Source organism: Motacilla alba, chromosome 10, assembly GCF_015832195.1.
Source record: "Motacilla alba alba isolate MOTALB_02 chromosome 10, Motacilla_alba_V1.0_pri, whole genome shotgun sequence".
In the NCBI taxonomy this organism is placed as follows: Eukaryota; Metazoa; Chordata; class Aves; order Passeriformes; family Motacillidae; genus Motacilla; species Motacilla alba.
This window is the reverse complement of record NC_052025.1, coordinates 14,319,181-14,338,164: the sequence shown is the minus strand read 5'-3', so window position 1 is coordinate 14,338,164 and position 18,984 is coordinate 14,319,181. Positions and strand designations below refer to the sequence as shown.

Genomic DNA, 18,984 nt, shown 5'->3' with positions numbered 1-18,984 from the left:
AAAGGTCTAAAGGTGAGAAAGTCAATCTATTACTGTGCTACCAACTACTTCTCAAGTCCTGATTTGTTCAAAGCACCTTGTACTTCATATAAAGCAGTCAGATCGATCAATATTTGTAGGAGAGCAAGGCTTAGTTCACAAAGACTCTTTAAAATAAGACCAGGATTAATTTTGTAATAGTTTATTTACATGTGTAAATAACTATTCAGACTCTGAATAGTGCTTTAGTTTCCTGAAAAATATAAAGAAGTATCTTCCTTACCTTAAGGCCATTGTAAACCAAACCACAGCCAGCATCAGTGTGTTCATCCTGTACTGGGCTGTTAAACAATATAGCACGTTGTCCCAGACCTACAAATCCACAAGAAGGAATTAGCAGCCAGGACACCCCAGCAGGCACTTAACAGCTTAATTTCTGAGTGCATCATAAACCTAATGTCAGAAAAATGGGTTCATTAGAGGAAGGTCAGACCTATGGCTTACATTCAGTGTTTTTTCAAAATTATATTTATCGAGTAAATGGCGTACAAAAAATCAGCTCAGTGCCAGAGGACTTGATCTGAGCCCTCTGTAATGAGCTGGAGTGCATGATCAGGGCTGGGTGTGAGGCAGTGTCTCTCTCAGGTTATATCAGCAAATGTGGATATGAGATTGCTCTCAGACCCTCTGACAACTTTATCTTTTCAAATACATGTATGGTGTCAGGAGTGCTTTCAAACTGAGATCGAAAGCTCTCTGAAGAGCAAAAGCCCAAACACAGCTGGCACTTTAGGAGGTAGAAGATGAAATCAGGTAGGGATGAAGCCAAGCAGGAAGCAAACCAAGATCTACTTTTGACTCACTGCAGAAAATGCTGCCAAGAACATGAGGAGATGCAACTCCTCAAGCTCTTACCTTGACATGTAAGTATAGTAATAGTATAGCACCTGCATTACTATTAAGAAGAACTTTCCTTTATTTTCAGCTCATCCTTCAAGACTAGAAGTTTTAGCAAGGGTTTCCACAGTCCTACATGGGCATTAGGTGAGCAGCATAGCAGGTGGGAAAGGTTAAATTAGCCTAGGAGACATTATAACATTCTTAGAAACTTGGTCTCAGCAGGAACAAAGAGCAAGCACTTTCCGCCTCCACTTGCAGGTGGTAATTTCACTTAGGCTTGAGGAGAGAGAATCAATATTTATCTGCTCAGGAGGAGAGCCAAGTGCTTGGGGCTGTGGCTGCTCCTGGAAGCTCTGCACTGCTGGATGACAGTGATGCTCACAGGGGCCTTTTAGGGCTTGCCTGGCAGCATGGCAGCTTGCAGGTGCACACATCTGCACAGAAAGTGCAGTCTGAGTACAGCTCTTTGCAAAAACCAGATTTTCTGAGGTGGGAGTCAGGGTTGCAACGTACAATGACCTGAAGTAAAGAGGATCTGGACCACTGTCTGAAGTTTTGTTCTTCTCTTTACCTGTTTTAAAGTAGTTGTGATTCTGACCAGCCACCGCTGGTACCAGGTCCCTGTTGAGCTCTGGATTTCAATAAATTCATCAACTTGCTTTGGAGTTTTGATATAAGAAACCTGGAGGAATTAAAAAAAAAATTTAAAAAAATTGGACTGCAGTTTCTAGAATTGATCTTGGGTGGATTTAAATTCCACTGTTTTATGGGCAATGTTTCCACCTAATAACCCCTATTATTTTTTCCTTGAAACTTAGCATTAGCAATTGAGCTCATTGATTTAATTACAGTAAGAGACTATTAACAGAAGTAGGCCTTGCTTCCTTCTTTTCATCTATCCCTTCATCTTCTTTCTCTCTCTTCTTCCATGAAATATTTTAAGTACATCATATCCACTTTAATCTTTCATTTGCTGGCTAATGTACCTGTTTACTGCCTTGTTTCTCTATCTTCAGATTCCCACTACAAATTACTACTCAGAAAGTACAGTAAAAATTGTCTCCAAGATCAGCCACTTGTACCCAAACTGTGTCCTCAGGATTTCATTGTTCTAAGACAACTAGCAGGAATATTTCTCATTCAACATCTTTCAAATACCACTGACAGAACTTCTATGACAAATGAATGTGTAGATGGGAATCTTTGCAGCTGAAAATGTATCCTGCCATCAAGTGAGCCCACGCAATGCAGTTTGCTCCACCAAAAGAATCTGAATTTTCACTGCTGAATACCTGAACTGGACTGCTCAGGAAATCTTACAAATGGATCCCAGTAAGTATTTGCTTAGTAAATTTAATTAAAGGACATATTCAAGGAAAACAGAGCTGTTTGTAAACACATGGAGGAGGCGAAAATCTGCTGAATAAATTTCTGAGTGTGAACGAGTGCCTTGGCTCAGCTTTGGAGTCTCCACATTCCTCTTCCTGGCACCCATTAAATGTCAGATCTGGGAGCTGTCCCATACAGGCTGACTCACCACAAACCGACGACTTCTGGCCTGTCAGAAAAGCACAAACCCTGACAGTTTGTGCCCCACCAGGAGCACTGATCACCCTCCTGTGCCAGTGGGTGTCAGCACATCTCGGCTCAGCCGGCGCCTCGAGGTGCGACGCCGAGCTCGGCTCCTCCACTGCAGTCATGACTCTGGCATGGAGTAACGAGCACTAATGGAGGCTGTACAGCTGCTCCTTCATTCTCCTATGCAGCTCAGACTCTCATAGTGCCCTACTTTGTGAGATATATATATATATATAAATTTATATATATTTATATTTGAGCTCATTTCCCAGCTCAGCGTTCCAGCAAAGCCGGTGATGGATTTGAAGAAAACGTCTCTCTCACCTTTGCTATCAGGGCTTGCATTACTCAAGTGGTTGGTAGCCTAAAAATAACACATGCTCATTAAGATCCTACATCAACCTCCATGCAATTGTCATGCTCAGATATGAAATTTTATTTTCCTTGAAGGATCACTCAGGAGGGGCACAGTCTCCTGACAACCCTTCTGAACATGGAACATTGCTTTCCCTCTTGATCAAAAATACATGTTTCACCCATAAGTGTATCTCCTTTTTTCCCATTCTTTAAAAGCATGTGTGCTGTCATCTTTAAAAGAACAAACCAAGACTTCTTCCCTGGCTGGCTCACCAGGATTTTAACACTGAATTATAGTAATTTGCAGCTAACCCCAGCATAAACCTTTCCTCTGATTTTACTGTTAACGACTCTGCTGGTGTGACCTTTTTCACAAAACGCAGCAGACCAATGAGTAATAGCCACTCATCCCACTTTCCCTTGGAGAGATTAAAGACTGGATATGAGGCAGGTGGAGTTTGGAAAGCTCATTAGAAAGTACGTGAAGTTTAATCAGACTTTGATTAGAAGCCAGAATGGAGAAAGGAGTGACTCAGGTCTCCCACATGGCTAATATGTCTCTTATTTTGTATTAGTTTCTTAGAGCAAGCCAATTAAACACGTGCATAATTGAGAAATCACTGATCTAAAAGATGTAGAGTAACACCAGGAACGAAGAGTACTTGCTGCAACTGACAGACTTGACTAATTCTTGGAAAAACAGACTAGCATCTAAGTTTAAACCCACAAAATGTTTCTCACAGTCCTTTTTCTGGTTGCTGGGGGAGAGATTACATTGAAAGAGTCCTGAGGAGAAATAAAGTCATGCTGTGCTGCACTAAGGAGGGTATGTCCAGCTTTTCTCAACCAATGGCTTTGCTCAGCTCACCGTAAACACCCTCTCTGGCTCGCCCTTGGCCCGCATGTTGGTGTCATGGACTTGCTTGAGAATCATCCAAGCTTCATCATGTTTACCAATCTGAAAGCACCAAAGAGAAGGAAAGAAAGTGTTCAAGCTCCCAGCTCTGTAATTTATCAAAGCACAGAGAGAAAGCAATTCTAGAGGTGCAGCATAGTAGAGAAGCACACAGACAGCCTGAGCTGCATGAAACACGAAGAGCTGAAGGCATGGTTGGTATTCACAGAGTGCAGCATATCTGTGCTGGAGAAAGGCATTGTCCTAAAACTGCCTGAGGCATAAAAAGGGTCAGGGATAGAGCTTTAAAAACATATGAAAGAAGAGGAGATGTATGAGGAGAACTGGACTCTCATCCCAGCTCTGCTAAAGACTTGCAGGCTTGAACTATGTATTACTGCATTTCCTACCTGTGAAGTGGAGATACAGAAACTTGCTTAAGATTTCTGAGGTTTAAGTATTTTACTCAGTAAAATGTACTCTACCTTTTGCTCTACCACCAGGATTCAGTAGTTCCATGCCCAAACTCTGTGAGATGTTTTCAAAGTGCCTTTGTTGGACATAAAATTCCCATCTCTCACTACCTTCTTTCTGTACCCCATCTGGCAGTGACACGCTAATCATCAGTGATTGACCCCACAGTCTGCAATCTTTGGGGTTCAAGCAGTCTGTGGAGCTGGGGTAGACACACAGGACTGGCTTTGCCTCTGTGCGTTTGATGGGACAAAGAAAGACAGACAGTGACACATTAGGGACCTGTCATCCTCTGCAGATATCAGAGATGAATCATCTTACCTCCAGCAAAAAACGTGGGCTTTCAGGCATGAATTTCAGCGCCACCAGGGAGGCGATACAGGGCAGAGCACACACGAGCACAAAGACTCTCCAGCTGTGGAAGTGGTACTTGGTTCCCATACTGAACCCCCAGCCTGCAAACAGCAAGAGTCAGCAAGTAAAAATACTGACCAGGAATTCTGAGTTTTGCTCTGCTCGTGCAGAACTTTGCAGCTCTGTATGACATGAGGACAGGTTGAAAGTTTGCTATTCTTAGTACTGGTGGCTCTTGGAGGCTCGACAGCATGCTCAGTAGATAGCAGCAAGTTCATGTTCATTGCAGAAATTGGAGCATGCTCAGGCTCTGCCTTTTAAAAACCTTCTTTTATCTTTGAGTTTAGAAATAACCTAGTGATAGGAACAGCTCAGAGCAGCCACAGGCAAGTAAGGCTGGAAAATGGTGCAGGAATAAGAGCCATAATTGATTGCTTCTCAGTGATGTTAGGGAAGCTATACAAAGGTTAAATCTCTGATCTGAGAGGCACAGTAGAGATGGCTTCTTTCCATCTCCTACATCACATATGTTTTTCACATTTCATGGAAGTGAGCGAGAAAAGCAAATTTATTTTTTTCCAGACCTACAAAAACCTGAGCTGGGGTTCAAACTCAAAAACATCAAAATCCTAATCCTGCCTTTGGGATACCCTTCTCCTGCTTTTTTTTCCTGGTGTATGACCAAGTTAGGTATTCCCCTGCTAAAAACTGGAAAGTATAGCCTCATTCTCTTACATTGCTCCATTCACTCTCCCTAGGCTCAAATCTCATGAGTGTTAAAATAATTTTTTTTCTATAAAAATTTTATTCACATAATAAGGAAATCATCAAGCAATGGGTTTTGCAGTGGTCTCATCTGAGCCAGTCATGGTGCTCTAATGATTTCACAAAGTTCCAAAAGAGGAGGTGGAACATTAGAAATAAAAAAAGAAGCTACAAAAACACAATATCAAAAAGTCATCTGAAAAATAATTGTAATGTAAATAACTAAGAGCTTTTAAAAGCAAATATTGTTGCAGTTAAAAGAATTATTTCTACCTGAAAGCACTCCAGTAAGTTTACCTATTTCTTCCAACATCTCTGTCATGTCAATCAAAAGCATGAATATTTCTTTATGCTGAATGTGATTTAAATGTGCTAAAAATGAAATGATGGATAGGTCAATGTTAGTGGTTTCCTTTGTGGGTTTTGTGAACTGTCCTACTTTCCTCAAACAGGATTTTGCAAACAGCTGGTGTCACTGAATACTGGGGGTATTAATCTTTTCCAGTAGATATTTGCTTCTGGTGTTTTCCTAAGTTATATATACAAGTTACAAGGAATTCCATGCAACATGCAGACTTTTGCTTCTCAGAGCACAAGTAAATTTCAGTTTACAGCCATCTACTTTTTCATTCCCACTTCCAGCTGAGGGCAGGGAACCCATTTCACTCCTGCATCCATTTAGGTGAAGTCAGAAGTGACTTCAGCCCATCACATGCTGGGCAGATGGGTCACCAGGTACACAGCCCTGACAGTGTGGACACTTGGCTAAGGGAAAGCACATGTGCTGTCCTCACTGCTGTCATTCACAGCATCTAGTAATTCCCTAATTAAAGTTGCTTATTTTTGATAACTGGATCAATTTTTGCAATATAATCTCAGTCAATTTTTTTTTTCCCTGAATGAGCTGACATTTAGATTAAGAGCTCAGGCTCCAGCAGTGTAATTCAAGGGATGTATTTGAGACTTTAGATAGAAAGCAACCCCATTCAGTCCTGTCTGCAGCATAGTATCCATCAGTCAATCATGCAGTCAATTTATGAGACCTTCTGTGAGCACTTCAGGTATCTATTATTCTCAGTGATATTTATGCTGGGATGTGTAAGAACTGTCACTACCTGTGCAAGGGTTTGGGGTGGTGTAGGAATGTGGTGGTGTAGAAATTCAAAAGCACAAATTACCGTAATGTGGGATGATGCTCCAAGCCATTGCTGAAGCATAAATGCCACCAATCATCCAGAACATGCAAAGCCAGCTCAGGTGTTCCCCCCTCTTCTCACGAGACAGGAATTCAGAGAAATAGGCAAACACGATGGGGAGGGTGCCCCCAATACTGAGGAGAAAAAACAGCACATTAGAAAAATGAGAGTCTGCTTCAATGTCTTTGTGGTTGGGATTGCATGTTTAATGAGGGAAGGTCACACTCACAGATGGGCTGCTCAGAAGTGAGACTTGGAGGAAAAATGCAGATCTCTCTTTGGCTGCACTGGTCTTAGACATCAAAGATGAACAAGATCCTTCTCATGCTCTAAAAGCTGAATTTTCTGTAGGTTGTACAAACCCAGAGTAATACCCTGCTCTTCGCTTAAACACCTCCTCTTGTTATTTCATGATCACTCATTTTAGGGAGGAAAAATACAGGCAGCCAGTGGGAACTGCTGAGAGTCTCATTGGAGGCCTTGAAGGAGGGCATTTTTCAGCCCTCACCCACATTACTGCACAATTTGGTCAGTACCAGAAGAACATCAATGACCAAACTTCCCCACCATCAGAGCTCTAAGGGTCAAGAGTGAGGTAACACAGCCACACGTGCTAAATGGCAATGCCATCCTGGCTGGGCACCAGGGATGCATGTCCTGAGCACCTTTCTTTGTCCCACCCCACACAGCCACACTGCCCAGCTGTGCTGGGGCTCCTCCAGGCCAGATTCACCAGGTACCCACCCGAGGCCTGAGATAAGGCGGCAGAAGAGGAAGAATCCGTATCCCTGGACGAAGGAGGAGAGGAACGCGAAGGCAGCATTGATTGCAAGTGATATGATGAGGCATTGCTTTCTTCCCAGTTTGTCAGCGAGGCCACCCAGCAAGACAGCCCCCACCATCATTCCTAAGTAGACTATCAAGCCTGGAAGGGAGAGAGACAATCAGCTTGTTAACAGGGTGGAAATAGTACACAGCATAGAAGCAGATTTGAAAGTGCCCAAGTGGCAGCTGATGTCATCCTGGCACGCTGTGCAATAAAGTAGAGATACTCCTAACCACCCCAAATCTCAGACACCAGAAACTCTGCCCATTGGCAGGACAGTAATTTTCCTATCTCACGCCTGAGAGCTTGCATCACTTCAGGCAATATGGACATACCCTCATTTGACCAGACCCACATCTTTCCTTCCCAACCTCGCTGCTCACATATCCCCTGCACGTAAGCAATGGCCAGGCATAAGCAGCTTAGGACGCACGTGTCCCAGCTATGTGCCACCAACAATACAACAGAAGTCTGATGTCTTAACTCCTCTGACCCCCCTGAGTGCAGTGGGATGGAGGATGTGTAGGGAGAGGCTCTGTCAGGCTGCTGTTTATGCTCAGAAAGCTGTGAGAGCAGAGAGACTGATGAAGCATGGCTAAATCTCTTTGCAGTGTTTCGTCTCTTTCACTCTCTGCTTTTCCCAGCTGTATCTGAAAGGATCAGTCTGTTACCCAGACTCACGTCGTGCAGCTCAGCTACTTCCTTCGTTACTGAGCCAAGATCTGGTGTCTAACTAAAGGACAGCTTATTCAAGAGTGCAGTCTTGATCTGAAAATTTCAGGAGAAGGGAGAATCTAAGGCTTGTCTGGACAGTTTGCTCTATAAAGTTATCTCTCTAACATTGTTAAGAAAGATGGATTCTTCTTTTTAACCTGACTTCACTAGATTTTCTACTATGGGGTCCTCAAAGACAGTCTCAACTACTCATTTAGTGCCAGGCTGAATAGGAGAGAATGGGTTTCCACCCTGGGTAGTCTCCCTGTACCCTGCTCAGTTTGTGCTTGCCACTCTCCTGGAGAACATGGCAGCAGTCCTTTGCTCTTCTACTGCCACTGCTGCAGAAGGGCCACAGATTTTATTGCCTTTTTTTATGCAGGTACCACTGTGAATAACATCAGTTCATAATGCTCAAAGGTTCAGAAGTATGTTTCTTCATTTATTTTATCTACTTTCCAGATGTAGTTCAGAAGAAATTGGTTGCAACCACAGCTTTTCCTGGGGAGCACAGAGGTACAAGAGGCTGCTCCCAAGAATATCTCCTGCACAGTATCAAACCCCATTGACAGGATTGCAGCCTGTGTCCATAGGCTGCACAGTCCTGCTGTGGAGACCCTGATGGGGCCTGACCACAGCTGGATGGGGTCCAGATGGGATGAGCTATTTCAGGATGGAGAACATCTGCTTGCTGGAAAAGCAGAACTTTCTGCTTTCCCTGCAGTGCAGGGAGTTCTTGAAGGAAAAGGATGATGCTTGAGATGTTTGGAAACTGTGGACATGTCAGGTTCAAGACCCAGTTGAGCAGGGGTTGAAGGAAAGCAGCAGTGTTCCCTGCATCCCTGGCCCCAAGTGAAGGCATTGGATGCTGAGCAAGTAAATGCACTGCCTTAATGGGAAACATTCCTAGTCACTGATTGAAGAAATACAGCTAAAAGAAACATTTTTCAGGCATGGTTGGCTCTTTGGAGATTCATTCCTCACCTTGAACGAAGCTTGGCTTCTCTTGAGAGCCAATGCCTTCCCTAGGTCCTGTTCTGTCAAATACACTTGGAAAACAAGGTGGCAATGAATGTTCTTGTAATTTATTAATGTTTAAACAAAACAATCAGTCTGGTGGCTGAAGGCAGCTCTGTGCCATCCAGCAAAGCCAGCTAAGAGCTAATGCAGAGTTATCTGGCAGCTGATCCTGTCTTCCTTTTGATTGCAAATGCCTTCACTTGATTTAAAATGCATTACTAAATTAAAAGCTATGCAGCAGAGATCCATTGCAGCATTTGAAGGACACTTGCATCACATCGATCAGATGGGGAAAAGTTTGGATTTCTTAAATCTCCCTATTCCACAGTGGGGTCACCTATCTGTGAGTGATTCTTTTCAATCCACATGATGCCTTGTGTGTCAAAGGCAAAAAAAAAAAAAATCTGTTCTTGTCTATTAAAAGCCTTTGTACCAGAATTGTGGAGCCTGATTTGGCCAATTGTACCTCCACCATGAGCACATGGCTCTGTGCAACCCATCCTTGCACTCCATGCCCTCCCCTCCTGACCCAAGCTGTCCTGGTGAGGAGGTCTGAAGTTGTGTAAAGGTTTCAGGTACTGATCTCAAGAGAAGATACAGACACATCTCAGAGTCTGGGATCTCTATTTCTATTAACTTTGACCTCCAGCTTGTTCACTGAAGTGCAAATTACAAGGGTGAGCCAAAGCAAAAACAGTCCAAAAACTTCCTGAAGGAAGGATCTTAATGCAGTGCTGGATGGCTCAATGCTTTTACCCTGGCTCCTGAGCCACATTTAATGGAGCAACTCTGATGCCAGCCAGCGGAAGAAAATGATGATAAGCCCTGTATCTACTCACTAGTGCATCACAGCCACACATCTGACAGTGAGCCCTGCCAGCACTGCCAGACCCTGGTGAGGAAGAAAAAATGATCTGCCAAACTTTTCTTTACTTTTTTTTTTTCTTTTTTTTTTCTTTTTTTTTTTTTTTTTTTCCGGAGAAAATCCCTGAATGGCAGATGTTCATCCAAATCCTCTTAGTAATGGAAAATGTCCCAGGTCAGGAGGAGGTGGAGGAGATTGTTACTGTCTTCTGGCTGGTGTTTTACTGCAGTCACTGGTGAGGGGCAGCCTATTGTCTGGCCAGAAGAGTGGGCTCAGTGTGGGATGTGGCAGTGCTTGAAATCCAACATCAAGTGGAGCTGCTTTTGTAAGCAAACCTCTGCAGGTTCTGACTAAGGAGCCCAAACTTAGGATGGAAAGGAAGATTGGATCTCTGCAACACAGCATCCATCACACAGTGAGCAGATAAACCACAGCAGAGCTGATAATGTCACAAACTCATCTAGAGAATGTTGCTTTAATTAGTTATTGTATATGATAAATCAATTGATGCATGATCCCCCAGAAATTTAAAACAATAAAAATCTGTAGAAAAGGAAAGAGACAACCAGAGACTGTCTACTTAGCCAAGTTTTAAGGGGAGGATCCTGGTTATGGAAATTTGTGCTTCAGGGTAGAAACAAAATCAACAGAACACTTCCTTATCATGGAGAGGTCTTTTTTTGGTGAAGACTGCATGTTCTGGCCAATGTAATTAAAATTTTGGGGTAGCTGCTATAGAACACTCTGTCAGCTGATGGATCTTGGGACCCAGGGTGCAGAACAACGTCTGCTTTGCAGATTGCTGTGCCCTGGATTGACAACAAGGTGGCAGGGACCCAGGGAGGAGTGGAATAGTTACTCAAACAGCCTCTTTGCAGGGAGACAATCTTCCAGAGAACACAGAGATGGTTGCTACCTCTGAAAAAGATCCAGCTCATGTCAAGGAAACTAAAATTTTAAGGAGAGTTGGACCAAGAAAAGTGGTATTTATTTTGCTGGGCTAGTTCTGTCCATCAAATATTCTACAGTACAATATTACAATGGTCTGCACCAGAACCTTGACTTCTAAACTTGGCTTCAAACCACACAGACTTAGACTGTGCTAGGAGGGATCAGCTTCCCAATTGACACATAAGGTGCTCAGATGAAATGTTAAAGGCAACTCTGAATAAGCCATTATTTGCAGGCTATTCCACAAGTCCTGGAGTATAATGAATGCCTGTGGGAAAGTCTGCAACAGCCTCCCATAAATGTGGTGGAAAACCAAAGAGCTGAAATTCTATGAATAAATTTTGGGTTATGACTCATCCATTGCTGAAGTTATAAGGAAAATATGTGACCACTGACTGGGCTTATTCCCACTAGAAAAGGGGTAACATATTTAGCATTTTCACACCAAGAAATTTATTAGCCTTTACTGAAATTGTTTGCTCTGTATTAGACAGGAATTTGAAGTTAAAAGCTGAAGCTCTAGGAAAAAGGAAAGGAATATACTGCAGATACAGTGTATGGCTCTGGGTGTTCTCAACTGTATTTTTACTGATTCAGTATAGTTAAAACTAGACTTCTAAGGGTTTCAGAAAAAAAAAAAAACCAAACAAAAAATTCAAGGTTTACCTAAATCTGCATCACAAGTGTGAATTTTTCTTATTGTTAGTTAATGGGATTAAGGTTCTTAAAAAAGAGGCACATCTAAAAATAATCCCTTTAAAGACAGGACAGAGACTTGTGGAATAAATAGAACATTTGAGCTATTTGAGCCAAATAGCTCACTGAGAAGAATTGAAGAACAGAAGAGAAGAGACAGCCTTGGGGCTGTCAGGGAGGTCAGGAAGCTGCCTGGGCCCAGGGCTGTCTCTGGCTTGCATGGAGCCAGTAACCACAGGAATGGGAAAGCTCCTACCTTCCTTCCAATCCCAGGCCAACACCAGTACAGCCCTACAGTAAAAAAAAGAGGCTCTTGAAGAGGGAAAGCATTTGGACAACAGTAAATTATTAGGACCTTATATGTATTGTAATTCAAATTGTAATAAAAACAGAATTAAAATACTGTTACTGGTGTAGAATCTGTTAGGGATACACCTTATGGACACAAAGAAAACTTTGTGAGTCAGATCTGGGCAATTTGGGAGATGGATGTGGCAAGGCAGAGGATCCAATTGTAAGTAATTAAAAGAGAGATAAAGTAGTGATTGTGCTGACTCTCTTGTACCATAGTGATGGGAGGGTCTTGACAGAGGATGAGCTGAAGGCTGGGGGTGCTTTTCTTTTTCCTGAAATTTTCAATCTGCTCTTCCTGGAAGATTTATTAATGCTTTCCCCATGAATCAACTTGACCTTTTAAATGGAACTCAAGGGAAAGGCTCGTCCCATTGCACTCTCCTTGTTGGTTAATACAAGCAGGGAGACTCCTTCCACAGCCCGCGCCTCTGGCACCGAGAAGGGAATCTCCCATGGGGAAGGCAGCACTCTATTTTGGGAGATCTGTGCGTGGATATTGGGCATATCTGGCCGCTGGGATGGAGGGGGTTGTGCAGCTGGAGCTGGGGAGGGTGGGTGGGCCCGTGGGGCTGTGGCACAGCGCGGGTGAGGCGAGGCACAGCCGGGCTCGGCGCTGCCAGCAGGGCGTGGGTGGTGCTTACACTCAGCTGGCTGCACATCTCCCCATGGGACTTGTCCAGCACCACAGTATTCGTGGGACCATCTGGTTCTCCCCACCCAACCCTTCTGCTACAGCAAAGATTTCAACAGAGGAGGCCAAAAATCCTTTCCCGTCAAAAAAAAAAAAACCAAAAAAACCACGTTTTCACGCTGGAACGCATCAGATGAAATTCCCACAGTGTTTACAGATGGGGACGCAGCCATTCATCCCCATATCAGACCTACACAAAATGTGGGGTGTTCTCAAATGTCAAAACCAAAATACCTTTATTTTTTCCCTACTGCTCACGGTGATGACACTTCTTGGGCTGAGCATTTCCAACTGAGAGCAAATTTGCAGCCAAGAATCCGTGCCTGACATGGGCAGGTCTCATCAGGGTGTGGTGGCCCCTGTGTTGGGGGTCCATGGCCATGGAGGAGCAAAAGAGGCAGCAAATAACTGTGGCAGAGCAAGGGAGCCATGGCTGGGCTTGTCTGTGCTCAGCCAGAGGGGAAAAAAAAATGAAGTGGAGAAAAGCCATCGAGCTCTGCAGAGGGGATTAGGATTTACTGTCATATCAGGTGAATTCAGGGCAATGAGAAGCTGCGACCAGATTATATCTCAGCTGATAATAAAACATCCTCTTCACACAACTAAAAGCAGGCATGTTGTACACATTCTATTTAACCTGGCTCACACAGCCAAGCTTGAGTTGCTACATAAAAGCATAATTACTAATAGGATCTTTTTTACTAGTTTTTTTTAATCCGCCATTGTGAGGTTAAGAGTCCATAATATTATATTTTCCTTTAAAAATTATTAATAAATCACAAAAAGGAGAAGGGAGCCTGAAAAAGCAATTTTATTCCCAGCCTTGGTGTAGCTGTTTTACAGTTATGGGCAAAGCCCTTAAAAATTTCCTTGTCTCAGTTTAGTGAACTGTGAAATGAAGATAACACAACTGCAGCTCTGGGATCTGGGAGGGCTGATGCTTTAGCTGTGCCTTGAGTTTTTTATATGCAGGATGTGAAGAAGTTTAAAACATTACTATGTCATTATCTTTTATACTTGTGTACTTACTGCTCTTGCAAACATAATATTTAGTCCTCTCAGAAGTGATTTGTAGCATGTAAAGATATATATTTATAAGATATTTCTCCAAATAATTATATTGCGTGCCTTTCAGCAAATATAAAAATACAAATTTTATTGCTCTTTTGATTATCCTCAGCATATTAAAAAATTGTTTTCAATAGGCTGTATCATACTGAGAAGGAATATTCTGTCCCAGTAAATTTAAGAATTGAATTATTATATTGACTACTGCTGATGAAAGCTCAGCAAAGCTGATCTCTCAAATAAATATGTAAAATAAAGTTGTTACATGTTACCAAACTTATTCTTAACAACTTATGTTATAAGTTGATTAAATCAAACTGCTAAAATATGTATACTGTTGTTTCTTCTTTTTGTTTTTGTGTTTTATTTTTGTAATACCCATGAAATCATCTTTAAAATAGAATTTCTCATAACTGAAAAACTCCAAATACGTATTTTGTCCCACTTGGGATATTTAGGGCTAAAATAGCTGTTAATTTGCATCTGATGGTGAGATGTTTATTTTCAGAATGAAATATAAACGTTTTCTAAGATGTGTCATATCCATTTCACACATTTCATGAAACACCGTGGGCATCTGTTTATTTGCAATTTTTGCATAATTTGGCCATAGTTTGCTTGCTATTTTCCCATGACTGCCTTCCAAGGGAGAAAAAATATGCAATATGCAGAGTGTTTAATGCAAAATGTCCTTTTAGCAGAAGCTGAACTTCACTAAATTGGTCTTTAGGAGGCATCTGCTTTATCACTCGTATTTGTCCCTTCCTATTTCTGCTGGAGTTTGATTATTCACCTGACATATTTCCTTGTTTTTCCCTCCTGGCCTCTCTTGTTATGGCTGAGCCCTTGTGTGTTTAAATGTTAGCAGCTGCCTGGGAGTGACCTTAACTGCTCCTGGGAAAACCTGGTTATGTTTCCTTAGCAAAAAAACTGGGGAGATAATCGGTTCCTTGGGAATAAACACGAGCTTATCTGTGGATGTTTATTGGTACATGGGGATAAGGCAAGGGGCAGAAGCTTATGTGTGGATAATATCCCTGCTTCCCTAAAACTGTGGGATAACTTGAGGGAAAGCTGTGCCTGCTCTAATCACCCCTCTGTTCATCCTGTGCAGACTCTCTCGTGCACAGGGTGAACATTAGAAATTGAGGTGAAGGCTCTTTGATTGCCACCAAATCAATCTCCAAGTGTAATTGAACCCTGATCAACATGCACTGCCATAGCCCGCTTAGGCAATGGATTCACAGAGGGGCATGAGCTTGTCTTGGACGCTCTGAACTTTGTGGGAGATAGATTTTTTTCTAGCTGCAGGTGGATGGGAGCTGCAGGTATCCTAAGAAAGATTTTGATGATTTTGTTCTTGTCTCCATCAATAGCACTTCCTCATCTTCCCCTTGAGAAGCTGATATCTGCTGTCCTTATGCCACAGCTGCTGAGAAAAGAGATGAAACCTTCTTGCAGGGGCAGTATTTGGGACAGGAGGCTGTGCTAGAGGCAGGGCTGCACCCACACCTCATGTCCCTGCACTGCCCTGCTGCCTGTCAATCCTCTTCCCTGCTGCTGCCACCCTTCCTTTGGCAGAAAGGTCTCCTTCCCCTCTCCAGACCCAGAGATCTGCACTGATCCCTTCTTATACCCTCCAGCAGCTCCCTACCCACCCCAGACTCATCACCCTCTCTTTTCTCGATGCCGTGGGACTCATTACTCACATCAGAGCACTGCTGGGCAATGTGAGGCTTTCCAAGCCATGCTCAATTCATTTTCACAAAGCTATCTCACAGACCCAGCAGCAGAGAAATGTCCAGCAGACAAGGAAGGGTGTTCAACAAATAAGATGGACCAAATCAGAGACCTGCCCTATGTACACCACCAGTCAATAACAACTGCATGCTACCACAACCACCCACTCTCCTCCTTGCCCCAAACTAAGATGAACCAGCTTTTATTGTTTTGAGAAAAATTCTTTTTTTTCCTCCCGTAATGAAGTCATGAAATAGTTTGAATACAAGCAGATTGACGGCAGATCCCCCAAACAAACAAGCTAAGGACAGGAGAAATTGTTCTGCAAAATCAGGTTCTCACAAGCTGCGTTTGAAAGTGGGCAGGAAAGGCAGCAAGAAGAGCTCTCTTCCCCTCATTAGCAGTCCCAGATTAGCTCTGTTAGTGCGCAGGAGGCTGGAGCCGGGATTGGATACGGACCCAAATGTCTCCTTGCTTATTCAGAGCTTATCAGAACACCCTGAACTTTCAGCCTTGCAAATACTGAGCTGGAAAAAGCAGAACACGCTCTCTGGGGAGATTTCGTGTTCATTTTTACCTGTGGTTGGGCCAGAAATACGTCAAAGATAGATTTCCTTGTGACATTTGAAGTTTTCTCATTCAGGAGCCTGCCAGAGCTTGAGCTATACAGAGGTAGATATTTATGGGGTCAGAGTTTCAGAAAATCTCAGCTTTCATAGAGTCACCAAAATAAATGACCTGCTTTTCAAAAAAGGTCTCATCACTAAAAAGACACCAAGCCTTGTGTCCCACAGGGAGCTGGTGAATTCCAAAGTCCCTTTGAAATCAGGATCTAATTGTGAGAGGTTTGCTTTTAGATATCTGACCGGAGATATTTCAAGCTAGAAATTTTAATGGGTTTGGGAAGCAAAAAAAGTTACTGAATTCTTTAAGGCATGAAAGTCAGTACAAACCAGGCTAACTATAGAAAGAAACATCCCGATCCTCAAGTTCAAAGAAAAAAAGGGAGAAACAGAAAAGTGAATATGACCTCAGTACACCAAGAGGAGAGTTTATATAGGGATAATTATCTATTGCCTTTGTCACATGAAAATAATGTCAATAGAATGAAGTCAATGGCTGGGGTCTAGTCCCAAATCTGCATTTTCCTGGCATCAGGCAGGGCTTCTGGGCCAGCATGTATGACCTAGAGTCCCTGATGACTCCCTGCAATCCCAGCACATGTCCTTCAAGACACATTCTCTCCCTCCCCCAGCAGTTATTCCAAGAGCTATTTTATTTCCCTTCCAGATGCTCTGTCCTATTGCGTGGCTGGCTCTCACTACAGACCGTGCTGGATTCTTGGAGATCTGGGAGGCTTTGCTGTTTTGGCTGATGGAATTTGGCTTGCCTATTGTTCAAGGGAAAAAATTGTTCATCCAAACCTTTCCACCCAGTCTCGGTCCCAAGAAATAACTAAGCCTTGTATTTTGACCTCAGGGTGATGTCGGTAGGGATGCAAAAGGGATGCTGCCAGTAGCCTCAACTTTAATCTTCATGTTGCACTTTAATTGCATTCCACAGACCTAAAAAGAAACCTCCATTGACTACATTTGATCCAGGACATATGAGCAAACTGAGAAGTTAGCAGGCAGAAAGAACTGACTGTACAGTTGATTTGCCTGTGGGGACTTTGGGCTGAAGAAAAGAGAAACCTGTAGTTTCTAACAGCTTTGAATTTTGAGTCACTAGATCCACCTTTAACTTTTCACTTATTTATCCTTGGACACCCCTTGGAGTTTTGCCCTGTGGACCTGCAGACTGTGAGCTGCCTTGCCCAGGTCAGCCCACACTGACCAGACTTGCACTGGGGCCACAGCACATTCTGGTACAGTTCTGCTGCTCATCAGCATGTGAACCCCTCCTGAGTCAGATCCACCCAGGCATGACTATGCACGGCATACAACACAAGAAGAAAGTCGTCAGAAGATCCTGAAATCAGCTGGTCACCAGAAAAAGGTGTCCAGCTGCTTCTAGCTGCATTAGAAGAGCTGTTTGCCAGTGGCACTTACCCAGCATCCCTTTGTTGGAACTGGACAAGCACATATCCTTCTCAGCACTGGGAAGAACAAATCCAACCACAAACACCTCCACCCCATCTGCCATCAGTGCCAACCCTAAAACAAAGAAGAGAGTCCACTGGAAGCGTCCGTGGCCACACTCCTCAATGATGTTCTCATACTGGTGGGCAAGCTGCTCCTCGTCCTCCATCCTCTCGGCCATAAGGTCAGCACGGTCTCTGTACTCATCATCCACTGCAGGGGCTCGCTTCTTCTGCTTCTCTTTAATGTCATCTGGGTGCGGGATCCCTTGGTACTCCCCCTCATAGACCTCATCATCCTCGTCGTGGCCTTCTGTGACATCACTCTGGGCATCCTCTTCCTGCGTGGGCTCATCCCCGCCCCGGTAGTAGCCGTCATTGGGTGCGTTGTAGTTGCCATCCTGGTACCTGTAGTCATCTGAGACCTGGTTTGTGTTTCTATATCCATCATCCATTCTGAACAGAGAGTTCTAAATGCTGCAGGTCACTGTAGATATTGTAAAATGGGTATGGATCAGTGCAGCTCCTGGTGTTGGTTACTCGAACATATCTTCTCTCCGTTCTTTGGAGCTGATGGGATGCACAGCTTCCCAGGCTCGGAAGGAGAATTATATATAAAGGTTCTCTTTGACAGAGCCTCACTCAGCTTTTGGTAATGCTTCACTTTTCAGCTGTCATTTGTGACTTGCTGGCTCCTGTGCTTTGGGTGAGAAAAGCTGCTGTCTGGGGAACAGCGAGGGAACAGCAAATTGCACAGCCGGGAAGCTAGGAGGATTTGACAGGTTTTTCCTGATTCATTGTGGTGCTGAAGGTCACGTCCTGAGAAAGAGGAAACAATAGCAATGAGACAGCAGTAAGCTTGCAAGCACACATGCACTGAGTTTGCTGCCCAACATTTGGAATATGTGCTTTTCCTTTGAAAAAAAATATGGCAACAGAGGAATGCTTTTGCATCATTAAAACCCAAAGCCTCAGAAAAAAACAGAAAAAAAATGTACCAAGTTCAGTGGGAACCCAAAGTAGAATGTAAAGTACCATGTGGTCCCAATTTCTGTCATTCCTGGAAGTCCTGCCTCCCGTATGTGGGCCTGTTTTCCATGGAGAGCAGAGCAACACTGGGCTGGGTTACTGGAACAGAGCTCTAAGGTTGCAAAATATGTTTCCATCTATCTTCTCAGAGTACACTCATCCCTGGTCCGTACAACTGGCTAGCATCACAACAGGACAAAATATGATCTTGGTTTTCTTTTTCATCCAGATCCCCACATTAATTTTATTTACTGGCTTCTTCTTTTCCCTAGTGTCTCTCCATCTGTATCCCAGATGCACAACTGGCATACAGAGTCTGCCAAGTCACCAAAAGTCACACCAAGCTCTGTGCTCCCCATATCTAAACATCAAGAGGGGATGATTTTCACAGAGAGCAAAAAAACCAAAGCTAATACAGAATCACTGCTGTCTGCAGGGAAAACCAAGAAAAA

At 43.4% G+C, this 18,984-nt stretch overlaps 1 protein-coding gene across 4 annotated transcripts in view; it reads right to left on the bottom strand.

Annotated features, from left to right (window-relative positions):
• Positions 1 to 18,984, bottom strand: part of SV2B (synaptic vesicle glycoprotein 2B) — a 60,791-nt gene that overhangs the window by 9,469 nt on the left and 32,338 nt on the right. For all 4 annotated transcript variants that reach the window (XM_038147058.1, XM_038147057.1, XM_038147055.1 and 1 more), the window contains 7 exons: positions 17,475 to 18,322; positions 7,243 to 7,423; positions 6,481 to 6,632; positions 4,505 to 4,638; positions 3,683 to 3,772; positions 1,451 to 1,561; positions 263 to 351 (listed from right to left, as the gene is read on the bottom strand). In XM_038147058.1, coding sequence (XP_038002986.1) covers positions 263 to 351; positions 1,451 to 1,561; positions 3,683 to 3,772; positions 4,505 to 4,638; positions 6,481 to 6,632; positions 7,243 to 7,423; positions 17,475 to 17,958 — 1,241 coding nt within the window. In that variant the 5' untranslated portion in view covers positions 17,959 to 18,322. The remainder of the gene's footprint in view (positions 1 to 262; positions 352 to 1,450; positions 1,562 to 3,682; positions 3,773 to 4,504; positions 4,639 to 6,480; positions 6,633 to 7,242; positions 7,424 to 17,474; positions 18,323 to 18,984) is intronic.